The 15704-nt window shown below is 49.2% G+C and overlaps 1 protein-coding gene across 6 annotated transcripts in view; it reads left to right on the forward strand.

Moving 5' to 3' along the window:
• LOC103385505 (membrane-associated guanylate kinase, WW and PDZ domain-containing protein 1-like) overlaps positions 1-14498 on the forward strand; it is a 35495-nt gene extending 20997 nt beyond the window's left edge. For 3 of the 6 annotated variants that reach the window (XM_017035903.2, XM_025059434.1, XM_025059433.1), the window contains 19 exons: positions 233-455; positions 638-720; positions 978-1016; positions 1535-1592; positions 1686-1834; positions 2569-2697; positions 3022-3207; positions 3407-4018; positions 6983-7017; positions 7888-8143; positions 8339-8430; positions 9620-9815; positions 9897-10199; positions 10422-10625; positions 10700-10784; positions 10883-10940; positions 11013-11156; positions 11299-11437; positions 12786-14498. In XM_017035903.2, the coding sequence (XP_016891392.1) occupies positions 233-455; positions 638-720; positions 978-1016; positions 1535-1592; positions 1686-1834; positions 2569-2697; positions 3022-3207; positions 3407-4018; positions 6983-7017; positions 7888-8143; positions 8339-8430; positions 9620-9815; positions 9897-10199; positions 10422-10625; positions 10700-10784; positions 10883-10940; positions 11013-11156; positions 11299-11437; positions 12786-13888 (4094 nt within the window). In that variant the 3' untranslated portion in view covers positions 13889-14498. Of the gene's footprint in view, positions 1-232; positions 456-637; positions 721-977; positions 1017-1534; positions 1593-1685; positions 1835-2568; positions 2698-3021; positions 3208-3406; positions 4019-6982; positions 7018-7887; positions 8144-8338; positions 8431-9619; positions 9816-9896; positions 10200-10421; positions 10626-10699; positions 10785-10882; positions 10941-11012; positions 11157-11298; positions 11438-12248; positions 12341-12785 lie in introns of all 6 variants that reach the window. The other 3 variants (XM_017035906.2, XM_017035904.2, XM_025059432.1) reach the window with 3 other exon arrangements.
• The last annotated feature ends 1206 nt before the right edge of the window (positions 14499-15704 follow it).

Here is a 15704-nt window from a genome sequence, read left to right on the forward strand (position 1 = left end):
AGCATATTCCTTATCACTACACTTGGAGTCGGTGGCAGTGACATTCAGTTCCTGGGGTTCTACTTCTAGTTCTAATTCTAATTCTAGTTCTAGTTCCAGTTCCAGTTCTAGTTCTAATTCTAATTCCAGTTCCAGTTCCAGTTCTTTCTGCGTGTTTTAGTGGTAACCAACCAGTAACTCCGTCCTGCTGCGTCTCATGCGTGAAGATAAACTCTGGTGTTGTGTCGCACAGGTAACCCCAACGACCAGGATGAGAGCCGCGGTGGAATCCTGCGGCCGTACCCAGGGCGTGACGGCGCTCCATCCTGTGGTCTGAACAATGCTGCCATCTCCACCATAGACACCGGGCAGCAGACCCTCGCAGAGCCGCAGGTCTCTCCAGCCGACCCCCTGGGAGAACTGCCCGAAAACTGGGAGATGGCCTACACCGAGAACGGAGAGCTGTACTTCATAGAGTACGTACCTAGTAGAGAGAGACAGAAGGACAGTCAGACAGAGGGACAGTCGGACAGAGGGACAGTCAGACAGAGGGACAGTCAGACAGACAGGTGAACAACAACCCCAGTCAGGCTATTTTAGGTTGTTTGTTGTTATTTTTGTTGTTGTCGTCACTGTTTGAACTGTTGTGTTCCTGCAGCCACAACACAAAGACCACGTCATGGCTGGACCCCCGGTGCCGGGACAAAGGCCCCCGCCCCCTGGAGGAGTGTGACGATGACGGTGAGCTGCTGCCTCTCATTTACACTATAAAGCTGCACTTTCTCACCTCAGGAATCAGCAGGTGGCGCTCAACGCCCTCCCTGTATGTATTGTAATGTGTTCCTGTTATTTTGGGTCGACATCAGCGACAAATGTTGAGACGTTCATGTGGCGTTGGACAAACGAGGCTGAATATTTGAATTGGTGAAATGTAAAAGTGTCAGAGTGAAAAGGTGTCTAACTTCCTGTTCCTCCCTGGGTCTGTGTTCCCCTCACAGAGGAAGCGCTCCACACTGAAGACCTGGAGAGTGATTTAGGTGAGAGTTCACATTGTTCACATTTATAATTCAGAGCTGTGGATAAAAAAACAAACAAACAGTGAAACGTTTAGTTTTACTTTGTTTTGATTTGATCAGAATCAGTCGTGATAAAACCCGAGTGTGTGGTTCTGACTGTAGTTCTGACTGTAGTCGTTGTTGTTGCTGTTCAGACTCAGACAGAGTCTCAGGTTATTGATCGTGAAAGTCAGTCTGTGTGATAGAGTTTACTGGAGGAGGGAGGTTCCCTCAGCAACACACACACACACACACACACACACACACACACAGAGGATTGAGTTTCAAATACTATAGTGTACTACGGTGTGTACTACACACTACAGTACACACAGATGGATCCCTGTGTGTTATTGTCTGACTCTGGTTCCAGGGTGTGAACTGGAAAATAAAATATTAAGATACGTCAGTGGTTCTGCAGCGCCCCCTTCTGTAGACAGCAGTGCCCTGTCGGCGTCACCGGTGTGTGTTCATGGCTGTGTGTCTTCTGTTTATTCCAGAGCTGCCCCCAGGATGGGAGAGGATCGACGACCCGGTGTACGGAGTGTATTATGTGGAGTAAGTTTTCAAACGTTCTGAATCCAAAGAAAAGTTAGAAACCGGTTTCACACCTTTAGGCTAAAAGTTCTGTTTTTTTCTTTGTTCTCTTAGTCACATAAACAGAAAGACGCAGTACGAGAACCCAGTGTTGGAGGCACAGCATCGGAAGATCCTGGAGCAGCAGCATCAGCAGCAGCAGCATCAGCAGCAGCAGCAGCAGCCACAGCCGCAGCCTCTAGAAGGTGAGCGGTATATCCGAGGTTGGTTTCCTGCCCTGGCGCGGCACCGTTTCTTTCTTCCTTCACGTCCGTGGTGGTGACTGTCCCGTCCAGACAACTTGACATTGACGCGGCGTCGACTTCACCCTGAGAATCATCTGTTTGATCTTTAACAGAGCGACCGTAAGAGTGACGGTCCAGACGGGGTGGTGCTCCATAGGTTGAGCAGCAGCATTGACTGCGGATGAATTCAGCTCATTAGTTAAAATACAGTTCCAGTTTTTCATTAATTATGAGAATCTTAAAAGTTTGACCTTTTCGTTGACCTGGTGATGATTAACTAACAAACAACATCGTACTTTAAAATCAGCTGTCAATGTCAACATTGTCTGTTAGCTGCATGATCATCAGGACCCAGTCTGAGACTGGGACTGGACCAAGACCAGTCTGAGACTGGGACTGGACCAGGACCAGTCTGAGACCAGGTCACTGTGTGTATGTGTGTGTGTGAAGTTCTGACTGAGAGATGACATCATCTTCTTCCATTTATCCATATTCACACTGACTTTTTAACATCAAAATATATAATGATACGAAAAAAAACAAATTAAAATGATCAAATTGACAAAGCGAGAGACAGCGCCACACAGTGTCCAGTGGAAGAATGCAGCTGTCTTCATGTTGTTGTCAACACAGTGTAATACATCAGTGAGGCCTGTGGAGGTTCAACCTGTGTCTGTGTGTGTGTGTGTGTGTGTGTGTGTGTGTGTGTGCAGAGTGGATCGAGGAGCACTCCTCTGCAGCAGCTCCTTTAGCCAACTACACCCCCGGTCATCTGGACTCCTACAGAGACCCACAGATGCCCCCCGCTCTACCTCCAGGCCCCACGGGAGTCAAACGTAAAGGTTTATACTGCACGTGTACTACACACAGTACTACAGTAACCATACATGAACAAATACACGCAGAACGTCCCCCTGGTTACCTCAGACAACACTGAGGTGAGGGGGGGTCGGGTACTGGGGGGGGCTAAAAACACATTTAAATTTATATACACCTGTCGACAAATACACACAGAACGTCCCCCTGTTTACCACAGACAACACTGAAGTGGGGGGGGGCTAAGAACACATTTAAATTTATATACACCTGTCTAAGACGTCTACAGCAGTGAGTTAGCCTCTCTCTCTCTCTCTCTCTCTCTCTCTAACCTCCGCGGTGTTTTTCAGGAGGGAAACCTTTCTTCACGAGAAACCCGGCCGAGCTGAAGGGAACCTTCATCAACACCAAGTTGAAGAAAAGCCGCCGCGGCTTTGGTTTCACCGTGGTGGGGGGCGACGAGCCCGACGAGTTTCTACAGATCAAAAGTTTGGTGCTGGACGGACCTGCAGCCGTGGACGGCAAAATGGAGACAGGTGCAGTACACCAAGTCGTCCACCAGAAGCACTGTTTCTTTTCATCAGCTCGCGACAGCCTGGCATGCATACATTTAACTTCCAAAAGAAATACGTAGGGGGCCACCTGGGGGTCACAAACCACCAGTTGAAGCTCAGTTAGCGTTTTTTTGTTGCGATGGACTGAGAAGGACTAACCGCCGGTGTTTGTTTGGTCCAGGTGACGTGATCGTCAGCGTCAACGACACCATCGTTCTGGGCTACACCCACGCTCAGGTGGTGAAGATCTTCCAATCCATTCCCATTGGCTCCATGGTGGACCTGGCGCTCTGCCGTGGATATCCTCTACCCTTTGACCCCGACGACCCCAACACTAGCCTGGTGACCTCCGTGGCAATCCTAGACAAGGAGCCCATCATCGTCAACGGACAGGAGACGTTCGACTCGGCAACGAGCCAGGCCGGACCCGACGTCGGCCGGAGGGAACCCAGGCCTCACAGTCCGTCAGCGGAGGTGGCATCAAACGGTTCCCACGGTTACTCCAGCGACGTGGTCACCCTGGCCTCGGCCATAGCCACGCAGCCGGAGCTCATCACCATCCACATGGAGAAGGGGGACAAAGGGTTCGGCTTCACCATCGCCGACAGTCTGACGGGCGGGGGGCAGAGGGTGAAGCAGATCGTGGATTACCCGCGCTGCCGCGGCCTGAAGGAGAGCGACATCCTGATGGAGGTGAACAAGAGGAACGTCCAAAACATGAGCCACAACCAGGTGGTGGACCTGCTGAGCAAGTGTCCACGAGGGAGTGAGGTCACCATGCTGGTTCAGAGAGGTAGGTCCGACCCAAGTACTGCAGTAATACACGTAGTATTATTAAGATACCAGAGCATCGCAGTGACTGAGGAGAAGGAAGTGACATCAGAGTCTGATGTCATCAGGGAGTCATGGGAGAGAGGGTGAGAGATGTGGGAGAGAGGGGCAGGTTATAAAAGTCTTAGGGACAAAATAGGAGAAGTGAGGAGAAGAAGGGTGAGTGTGGATGTAAGAAGGAGGAGAGACGAGAGACGAGAGACGAGAGAGGAGAGAGGAACTCAGGTACTGGAACTGGTCTGGTCCAGTGATGTGGTCCGGTGATGTGGTCCAGTGTTGTGGTCCAGTGTTGTGGGCAGGGTCCAATCATTTGGTCTGTCAGTGAAGCCCAGTTCTGTCGGCCTCTTCATCAGTTGTCATCCAACATCTGATGAAACAGCTGATGTTTCCGTCATCTTCATCATCTTCATCTTCATCGTCCTCTCTGTCGGAGCCCAAACCCCTGACACCTCAGTTTCATCTCTCCGTGGTTGCCATGACGATCCTGCTCAGCCCACTGTCCCCGGAGACAACAGAGAGGAATGAAATCAAAGACAGAGTGAAGGAAACAAAGGAGATGAAGATGATGACAGGTAGAGTGGGCGGAGCTAAAGGAATGATGACGTATGTCAGGGTTTGGATCCGTTCTAAAGGTTCTGCTTGACTGTGACCTTGGTTCTTTGGTTTGTCTGTTGTTCAGTGTCAGTACAGTGTCAGTAGTTACACATGTTTAGAACAGCAGCAGGGACGTGGTCGCTGGTTCCATCCCCGTCAGGTGTGAATGTTGGCCTCTGTACATGACATTGACTGGTGCACTGTACAGGGTGTAATCACGCCCTCTTCTGTTGACAGCTGGAATTGACTCCAGCTCATGCACAACCCTAAGAAGATGAACGAATGACTGACTGAATGATGACACCACGTGGTTGAGCTGCAGATTGACAGGTGCTGTGACTGTCATTCAGACATCATCTGTCATGGACACGTCAGAGGGACAGAGGCGGAGTTGTGTCGTCAAACTACTTCCTGTTTGCAGTGAGACTGAAAATGTGTCTCTAAAATTTAACAAAAAATGAAAATGATACAGATGGATGGATGGACGGACAGATGGATGGAAGGATGGACGGATGGATGTGAAGGGTTTAGTTCACTGTTTTCAACATTTTTGTGGATGTCAGCTCCCTTCAGTGGAACAGTTTTGTGGATGTCAGCTCCCTTCAGTGGCCTGCAGGTGGTGCTAAGCTCACATATAAAAGTGTTTGTTGGTTTGACAGATGGTTGAACACAGGCGTGTATCAGTGGTGTTTTAGGAACTGAGGCTAACGGTTAGCACACAGACATGTCCGAGCAGAGTCGTAGTAATAACCACCTGGTGGCCACCTGGTGGCACTGGTCCGTCACCACGGTGACCTTTACATCCACTCCTGGTTCCTTCATTATTCATGGACATTTTCATTACCGACGTCGACTGTGATGTCATCACTTTGGTGTCTTTGAATCGTGAACTTCCTCAGTGCCCATGAGCAACACCAGGTTCATGCCAACAGCATCGATGTGAAATGGAATTATTCCGTCGTTCAGTAGTGGTAGGAAAAAATCAGTACTGTGGCAGTACTGCACAGTATACATAGGAGTACACCCGTCTCAGATGTGTACTGCGTGTATTTATAGATGTTTGTGCAGCGTGGCGTGGAGCTGCAGGAACACGCCATTCCTACATGTACTGCTCCTCCTCCTCCTCCTCCTCCTCCCGCTGCTCATTAATGTTTGATCCAGTCAGATGAAATCATCTCGGAGTAGAACTCGTACGTCAGCGTCACGTTGCCACACCTTCAGGCGTTTGCATTTAAATCAGCAGTTTCAGCTGACGCCAGCAGGAGTCAGTGTGAACTACATCAACCATCTCTCTTCACTTCCATGTTCACCTGGTCTGAGGAGGACGTTTGTGTTTCTTCACCTGGTCTTTCAGGTGACCTTTAACCTCCGTCTCTGTTTCTGAATATCAAACCTTCACGTGTGACCTCACAAACTCTCTCTATATTTAGCTCTCACGCATTCCGCTAACCGCCATCCCATAATTCAAGAGAAGGAGAGAGCGAGCGAGGAGGTCGGGGGGGAGGGGGTGTTTTGAAACAGAAGATAAATTATGAATCGTGTGGAGGTTTAACATTTAATGATTTCTGTTTTTGTCACTGCAGTAGAAAAAAAAAATCCTCCGACAGATGTTTGTGTTGACGTGGCTGCAGTACTTCATTAGTACTCCTTAATAGTCCTGTTTGGGTAGAGGTCGTATTCATAGATGAGAACACTGTAACTCTGTGCCACCTGATCGCCGTGGCAACAGCACTACTCCGTCCCAACCCCAGCAGTGAAGCAGTTACTTATTTCCGTGCTGCAGAATCAGGTTTGAACTGAGCCTGGTGTGAATAATCAGCTGAGAGTGAATACGTTGGTGTGAACAGTGGATCATGTGGAGGAGGTGGAGGAAAGTGGGAATGTGGAAGATTCCCAGAGTGAATCTTCAATTATTAATATTTCATTAGCACAAACGAGATCAGTCTTCCTCCTGGCTCTGCACAGCACTTTCACTGCTGAGGAAAAGATTGGGGGGGAGGGGGGGCAAGAACAAGTCAGGGTGTATGAAAGGAAGAGGGCGGGAACAAGGGGAAGAAGAAGAAGAAGAAGATCTAAGTTTGAGCCTTGAGCTACGAAGAGGAGAGAGGAGAGAGGAGAGGAAACCAGGCAGTAGTCAGAGTGAGGCAGGAGCTCAGGCTGTCGACTGACATGGAGCTGAGCTGCTGAGGAAGAAGAGGAGAGGAGAGGAGAGGACAGGCAGGACCCAGGACTCTGTCCTTCAGTCCCACAGACTTGGTGTCCTGGTCCGTGGAGGGGACCAGAACCTGCAGGTCATTCATGCTCTCTCTGTCTTTGTGCCGATGTTTTGCAGGAGTGGTTCCAGCCAAGAGGAGCCCGAAGCTGGTGGTGAGTACTGACAACTTCTGCTCTCTCCATGTGGTGGCGTTACTGAGTTGTTTAAGAAACTGATGATGACAGTGTCTCCTGCTGCCGTCCTCCGACTCCTCCAACAGTTCCAAACAGAACTGTGCAGTGAGGACTACTGTAGTACTAATGAGTATTACTGTGATACAAGTCTGATTTTGGTCATGTATAAAATAAAAGAGATGATAAAAATGTGGCCTCAACCAGGCAGCTGGAGGCGCTGTGGAGCTGACAGGATTTGAAATAGAAGTTGAAGTGGACAGCTCCTGGTGCTGAAACACACCAACACTAATATGAAGAAGGTCAGAGACATTTTTTAGTATCTCAGATGATTTGGTTCTGGTCCAGTGACAGCTGCAGAATTATTCAGAACTAAACCGACGTGTTCTGACCCTGGTCTGGATCACGTTAGAACGTTCTTCAAACATTTACTAGTCTTGTTTTAAAAAGTCCAGTTGGTCCAGATGTGAAGACTCGTCCTCTGTCTTTTTCAAATGTTTCCTTTGAAGCTCCACCCTCCAGGAACTCTCTCTGTCCTTTGACACCTGCCGGCGTCATTGGCGGCCTCCGTTGATTGGTCGACTGAATATCTCTGATGGTTAAAATGATCTCACATCTCAAATGTGTCTTTGTCTGGAAACCATGGAAACCAGCTCTGCTCTCAGCTCTGCTGCAGCGTCTAAAAAAGACGACCTTGGACACTTCCTCCCTCTTTGTCCTCCGTCCACACCTTTCTCCTCACCCACCGTGCCTTAACACTGACTCACCCCTCTCTCTGAATTCTTTCCGCTCACTTTCACCTGCTTACCTCCACCCCGTCATCACCCTCCGTCTCTCGTTCTGTCCTCTCAGCACCAGTTGGAGAGGAAGGACAGTCAGAGCAGCTCCCAGCACAGCGTGTGCAGCCACCGCAGCGCCCACACGGACTCTCCCGGCCACCCGCCCTCCGTCATGCCGGGTGAGGTTGTAGCTCCGACTCCTGCTGCTCCCACCCAGCCTCTGCCGGTCCTACCCTCTCAGGACCCCACGGACGGGACCCTCACCCTCCAGAAGAAGCCTGACCCCTTCAAGATCTGGGCCCAGTCCAGGAGCATGTACGAGAGCCGACGTGAGTAGAACTGAACCACATCAAGTGGACCGATCTATCCAGTCTGGGGGGAGAGAGAGGGGCGGGGGTCCGTGACTTTGTTAAAGTGTTTTTAGCTGTAGTTCAGCAGAACCTGGTCCTGTGGTCCACATGGTCCTGAGGACCAGCTGGCTGAACTCAGAGAGCTTTCCTTATTTTACTTCCTGTGTCTTTCAGTACCAGATGTCCAGGAGCAGGACATCTTCCTTTGGAGGAAGGACACAGGCTTTGGGTTCCGCATTCTGGGAGGAAATGAGCCGGGCGAGCCTGTGAGTGTCCCAGAATTCACCGCTCTCTTTGTTGTTTATTGATTATTGACTTGATTTTTAGTCAACACCAGGACGCAGAGTTGACTCTCAGCATTTCTCTTAGACGAGATCATATTTGGCGACCCCTGCTTTTTTTTTTAATTTTTGTTGGGTCATCACATCCACCACTCCAGCAGATGGCACCATCTAACATATAACAAAAAGGAACAAGGGCTGTTTAGTTAAACACAAACACAACACCGATCAGAACTGATAGACTCACAGGAATTGAAGAAAGACTCAAAGAAAGATCTTCTTCAGCAGCTCTGAGCCTCTCTTCATATCTCTCTAGGATGTTTCTGGTTTCTTCTTATCTAAGAAATGATATAAGAAATGAGAAGAAGGAATTGTGAAATTTTTGCAACAGTTATTTCAGTCCGTACAAAAAGACAGAAAAACATTCATAATCATTGTTTTGGTTCTAGTGGCTAACTTTACCGTTTGGAGCAGGACGTCGACGTAGGACGTGAGAAACGCTAACGTTAGTTTGTCTGTGACTGGAGCTGGAGTTCTGCTGCAGTCTGACTGAGAGCTCGTTAGACAAGTCAAACTCTTCAACCAGCTCGACGTTGGGGTTTTTTTTCTTGGTTTTCCCTTTCAAAGCAGGAGATAGGAACGGGGAGGAAAGGGGGAGGAAAGGGGGAGGCAGGAGCTCAGAAGGAGAAGGGAAACTAATTGAAAGCAGGTCTTTGCTGCAGGAGTTAGTACTGGTGGATGTGAACTCAGTACTGTCAAACTGAGTGTGTGCTCCCCCACACAGAGCCTGAAGAACGTAGGCGTCTGCCTGGCATCGGTACTTCATCGGTACTTCATCGGTACTCCGGTACTCCACACAGAACTTTTTATTTTCTCTAAACAGTTGCTACAGATATATTTATATTTTCAGAAAATCAAAACAACAAAAATGATTTCTCTGTTCGGACGTCATGACATCATCACCTGAGAGAAGGCATTAGTTCACTCCATCATTCACACTACATTCACTCTGATGTTAAGGTTCACTCAGAGCTGCCGTCTGCTTCATACAACTCTCATCAAAATTCTACACAGATTACCAATCCAGTACAAGGGGGTGGTGGAGGGGAGGGGGACGGGGTCATGACCGGGAGTCAAACCTATGACCAGCACGGTTTCTTGGCCTTGGTTCCAGATCTATATCGGTCACATAGTCAAGTACGGCGCAGCGGACGAGGACGGTCGTCTACGGTCGGGCGACGAGCTCATTTGTGTGGACGGCACGGCGGTGGTGGGCAAGTCTCACCAGCTGGTGGTGCAGCTGATGCAGCAGGCGGCCAAACAGGGACACGTCAACCTCACCGTCAGACGCAAGACCCCGGGATACGGAGGTGAGAAAGAACACGATGACGGGGTGTCGCCGCGGCTGACCACTGAACTACAACTACAGATTCTTTCTCCCGGGTCACCAGGGTCAAAAGGGGAGGGTGACGTGCCCCCATCACCTGCCTCCTCCCACCACAGCAGCACCCAGGCACCGAGCCTCACAGAGGGCAAGAGGACCCCCCAGGGCAGCCAGAACTCGCTCAACACCGTCAGCTCGGGCAGCGGCTCGACCAGCGGCATCGGCAGCGGCGGTGGGGGCGGCAGCGGCAGCGCGGTGGTCCCCGCCTCCCTGCAGCCGTACGACGTGGAGATCCAGCGAGGAGAGAACGAAGGCTTTGGTTTCGTCATCGTGTCGTCCGTGTCCAGACCTGACGCCAACACTACCTTCGGTGAGTTAGCGTTAGCATGTGGCCTCCGTGAGGTCAGAGCCAATCACAGTCTGTTCTCTCTCACTCTTCTCTGTCTCTTGATTGACGTTCAGTGATTTTTCTCCTCGGTGATTCCGATCATTAATCTTCGTCTTCTTTTTTCTCACTGTTTTCATTCTTTTTTTTTTTTACAAATCAAACATCATCGTCACCGTCACACATATCTACATGTTAACACAAAAGCTGGAAATGCCTGTGTGGCCATGCCCCACAAAATAGGACGCATCATTGAAGGCAGTCCAGCGGACAGGTGCGGGAAGCTGAAGGTCGGGGACCGGATCCTGGCCGTGAACGGATGTTCCATCACCAACAAGTCGCACTCAGACATCGTCAACCTGATCAAGGAAGCTGGGAACACGGTCTCACTCAGGATCATCCCCGGTGATGGTGAGTCAAAGTCTGCTACTGCCCCCTGCTGTGAGGCACAGGTTTTAAAGTAGTATTTGTTTGTTTTTTTCCAGAATCTTCCAATGCTTCTCTGCTAACCAATGCTGAGAAGATAGCCACCATCACCACCACGCACACACCTCAGTCCACAGAGCTGCGGTACACCACGCTCCAGACTTATGAGATACTTTCTGTATTTAAAGCTGTAGTATTTGTACTAACAAGTACTAACAAGAAGTTTCTACTTTTTTTTAAAGAAATAACGCAAAGTCCAAAGGAGCTCCTCCTCCTCCCCCCACACAGGGCCAGACACAGGTGAGAATCGTGGGTCAACTGTTGAATTTTCTTCTTGAGAATGACCTTTGACCTTATGGCTCTCTCGTGTAGGACGCCGAGTTCTACTCTGTAGACCTGGACCGGGACAGTAAAGGTTTTGGCTTCAGCCTGAGAGGAGGCCGGGAATACAACATGGACCTGTATGTGTTGAGACTGGCGGAGGACGGAGCCGCGGTCAGGAACGGCAAAATGAGGGTAGGGAACCAGAAGTTGGAACTGGTTTTAGGGCTGGAGGTTTTTGGTCCGTCCTTTAGAAAACCTCATGTCAAGTGTCCTCTCTTTGTACTGTACTGTATATTTTGGCTCAGTACTGTGGCACTTCCTGTCCTTGGTGCAGGTGGGAGACGAGATCCTGGAGATTAACGGTGAGAGCACAAAAAACATGAAGCATTCACGTGCCATCGAGCTGATCAAGAACGGGGGTCGGAGGGCACGACTGGTCCTGAAGAGAGGAGACGGTTCTGTACCCGAATATGGTAGGTGAAAATACTACAATCTGACAGTACTCGCTGAGTCAGACTTTGTAGAAAAGCCTGGACTGACAGATGATCAGTACTGACGAACAGATCAGTGAGGAACTCCACCTGAAGACTGGGGTCTGATCAGAGAATCGTACGGTCGACCACCGTCATGTACGACCCAGACGCTGAGCAGTAACTGCTACTAATTTAGCACAGCGCTAAATGAATAGTTATATTATAGTAGCTATAATGTGTTTGAGTGTTGTCATCTGTACCAACACTAGGGGGTCTAAAATAGGAACATCAAAGTAACAAAGTTAACGACCGACATTCTTTCCTCTAAAGCTTCTTCTTCTTCTTCTTCTTCTCCCGACTCTGGATCAAACATTTACTCTTGGAACACACTTTGTTGACACAGTATCCTATCAGTTTACCATACTTGTCAGTGTGGCATTCACTGCCTCACTGAGCGCTCTCACAAAAAAAAACAACACTGTGATCCATTTCTCTCTCATTGCTCACTTGTTGCCATGGTGACATGAAGCTGCTCAGGTCTTCCCTCCTGTGGAAGCGGTGGGCACAGCACACAGCTGAGATCAAAGTAGAAATGAGACATTTGATGTTGTTGTTGATTCTCTTTCTTCTCAGAATCCTCTGTAAATTTAACTTGTTAATAACTGTATCACACACATATCGTCCTCTCTGACTTCCTCTCTCACACTTCCTCACTTCCTGTCTGTTTTCTTGCCTTCTGCTCTGTGTTCTTCTTCTCTTCTCTGTGTCACCGGGCTCTTCCTCCTCCTCTTCCTCCTCCTCCTCTCTCCAGCGATGATGGCTCCTCATCTCGCTGTTGGTACAATGAGGAATGACAAGTTGGGAGAGCCCTGTTTCTACCTAATGGGCCAAAACCAGACCACGGTTCGTAGCTGAAAACCTGTCTCTCGCTCATCACCTGTTTTTACCTCTCCTTTTTTTTTTACCCATCCTGCCTTTCTGCACCTCAGTAGTTTATCTGCCCCTGGCTGTGTTTACACATGCTTGACGTTTTACCTATGACGCCACTGTGACCCAACCTCCTTCACCATCTTCAGACCAGGAATGATTTCATGTTCATGTCCCACATGCTGCTGCTGCTGCTGCTGCTGCTGAGTCCATTGTTGCATGTCAAAGTCATGGGTCACGTCTTCATTTTGCACGTTATTTTATAAAATGGTAAAAATGATTTTTTTTAGCTGATGTTCAGTGAATGTTTTCACCAACAGACAACAGTAAATCAGTCACTGTGTTCCAGCTGACCAATCAGCTGCTCCCATCTCTGACTCCCAGTGAATGAACTGTCTCCCCCTGTGTTCCTCTCCCCCAGACAGCAGCAGTGACAGGCACACTCCCACACCCAGGGCACAAAACGCTGCGGAAGTGAGAATGGTGCCGTCCAACAGTCGATATCACACCTCGTTGGAGTCCAATTATCCACCAGACCTTCACAAACCATCGCGCCAGGAGGAAGCTGTGCGTGGCCGAGATTCGGACAGGAACAGGGACAGGGCTAGGGCGGAGCAGATGGAATACCAAGACTGGCAATTAAACCCCCACCATCACCCCACCTGGAACAACAACCACAGTCACAGTCGCCCCAGACAACCGTCTCCAGACAACAGTACCAGCAGTACCGGCGACACCAAGAAGAGCCGCAAAGTCAAAAAGTCACAGTCAGAGAGCGGCATCTCCAAACTCTTAAAAACTCTGAGAAAGGACAGCTCTGGGAAGAAGGCTGCTGCTGCTGACAAACTCAGGGGGCGCGGGCCGTCGGGCAGCAGTTCCACTTTGGACGGGAGGGTGCGTCCGCAGCGCCGCGGCTCCCTGGACCGCTCACCTACCCGAAAGCGTACGTCATCACCCGATCGCCGACGAGCCAAGTCGATGGATCGCAGGGCAGAGCGAGCCCAGCGAGACCGCACCCCCGAGAGGGACGCCGATGACGGAGGATTCCTCGCGGTCACTCCCGAACGGAAGTTCCACGAGCGCAGGCTCCTGAAGGATGTACAGACGGACGGGCGAGGCAGAGAGGCCGTCACCCCAGAGCGCTGCAACAACAACAGCGGGGATTCAAACTCACTATCAAGGGGTCGCACGCACAACAGGACCCCGAAGAACAGCAACGTCCTGAGAGACTCTTCCTCAGAGCGGAGAGAGGAGAGGCCCCAGATGAACGGGACGCCGGAGAGACGTTTTCGAGTGGAGCGGGACTCGTCCCCCGACAGCACCTACAGCAGAGACGATCTGAACCCCGCCGCCGCGGCAGCGCCCAGACTGAGTGAGTACTACAGCATGATGAAGAACAACGCTCCACACAACAACATGGCGTACAACAACAACAACCACCACACAGCGGGCCGCGGGTCCAACCAGCTCCCTGAGCCCAAGAGACGGCTGTACCACGAAAGCTCCAAAGACCTCAGCATCTAAGTGGTGGCCACGCCCACCTCCGTCTGCGCTAACGCTGTACTTCCTCTGGAGTCCTGCGTCTGAGGTCGACTGATGTGTGGATTCATTTAACTGAGCTGCTGTGACTCCGTCCTGAGGTTCCTCACACAGTGGGTGTGGGACCCTCCTTTCAGTTTGACCTTTGACCCACTTCTGTTGACCCCTAGCAGTTATTGTACTATAGTGAAGGTCTGTGCCTGCATATACTACAGTGATCTTGTTTTCGTAGGCGTTGATAACTCTCTGTTCCTCCGAGGTTTGAAACATGCTTCCAGCTGTGGTGACGTCTACCTAACTAACTAACTCACTAACTAACCTTTGTTACTTTTTGGTCATTACTGAATTGCTTTACTGAACAAACTATAGCACAAGACACTGGTGGATTCTGAGACTGTGAACGGGTTTTTGGACTCTCTCTCCTGAGAATCCGACGGTGAAACAGGAGCAGGAGAATACGATTGTTGTTTGTTATTTATTTGAAATTCCTCACATGTCCAGCAGAGGTCGCAGGACACATGGACACAAGTACTTCACACCTGGACCAGTGTGCAAAACCTCTACTGCTGCCCCCCCGCCCCGTCCCCGTCATTCAGTTTCTCTGAATCTCAACTCAGTTCACCTGATATTCACCTGACGTGTTGTCAGTTTCTCTGAATCTCAACTCAGTTCAGGTTCAACTTTGTCGCTCGTCTCGTTTCCACAGAACTTCTTCTGTGGTTCTACATCACGCCACAACACGAGCTTCAAGCTGCCATAATTATTTTTCCAGTATTTCCTGGAAATAAAGCCGTGCTGACCTCAGCTGCCCCCGCCCCAACATTTGGGTATTTTTACACTTGCAGTTGATAAAGTCAGAATTTAGGCCACGCCTTTATTTTCATGAAACACACTGCACCGACTGTCTCCAGAGGACAAACCATCAAAAACTGTTTCCCAATCTTTTGAGAGAAGGCACATATCTTTTTTTTTAAATCCCACGGCGCACCACCAAAGAAGAAAATGTCACAAAAAGTAAACGTAATGAAATTTATTGATCTTTTAGTTTGAATTCACTCACAATTCACGTCGTTAGTGGGAAACCTGGGCCTGTTTAGTTGAACACAACACTGATGAACTCGCAGGGATTGAAGAAAGACACACTAAGATCTGACTCAACAGGTCTCCTTTTTCTTGGTTTTAAAGCCATTTACTGCCATCTAGTGGAAGAGTATTTAGTTGCTCTGCCTGTCACTGTCGTAAAGACAGACAAAGACACTATTTGCGGTAAATAAATAATAGTTTCAGAGTAATCAAGTGAAATCCTAAACTTCTGGTCGAAATAAAAGTGGCATCGAACCGTTGACCCATCGCACACGCACACACCGTGATCTTAAGACACAGTGACGTAAACCTGATAATCGGTCAAAATATTTAAAACTTTATGTTAAAAATTAAACGAACACATTTTCATGTTGTCGGAGGAGCGTGAAGTCGGTTTGTGTTTCATGTCCACAGGTCCAGAACATCACACTGATGGTGATCACATCCCACTGGTCTCCGAGCTAAAGCACACGCGCCTGAAACTCTGTGTCCCCATTTGTACAGAACCACAAACACAGGTGTATGTTGACGAAGAAGGCCTAGGATTTCTGCACACTCTATGCTTTTTTTTGTGCATAACAGAGCCACATATATTTTTAAACCTCTATACAGTCAATGCAGAATTCATACATATATATATATAAATATATATTTTAAAAAATGACTGATTAATTTGGAGCGATCAACGGTGAGAAAAATATTCAAGAACTGTTTTCAG

This window comes from Cynoglossus semilaevis, chromosome 10 (assembly GCF_000523025.1).
Source record: "Cynoglossus semilaevis isolate Cse_v1.0 chromosome 10, Cse_v1.0, whole genome shotgun sequence".
Classification (NCBI taxonomy): Eukaryota; Metazoa; Chordata; class Actinopteri; order Pleuronectiformes; family Cynoglossidae; genus Cynoglossus; species Cynoglossus semilaevis.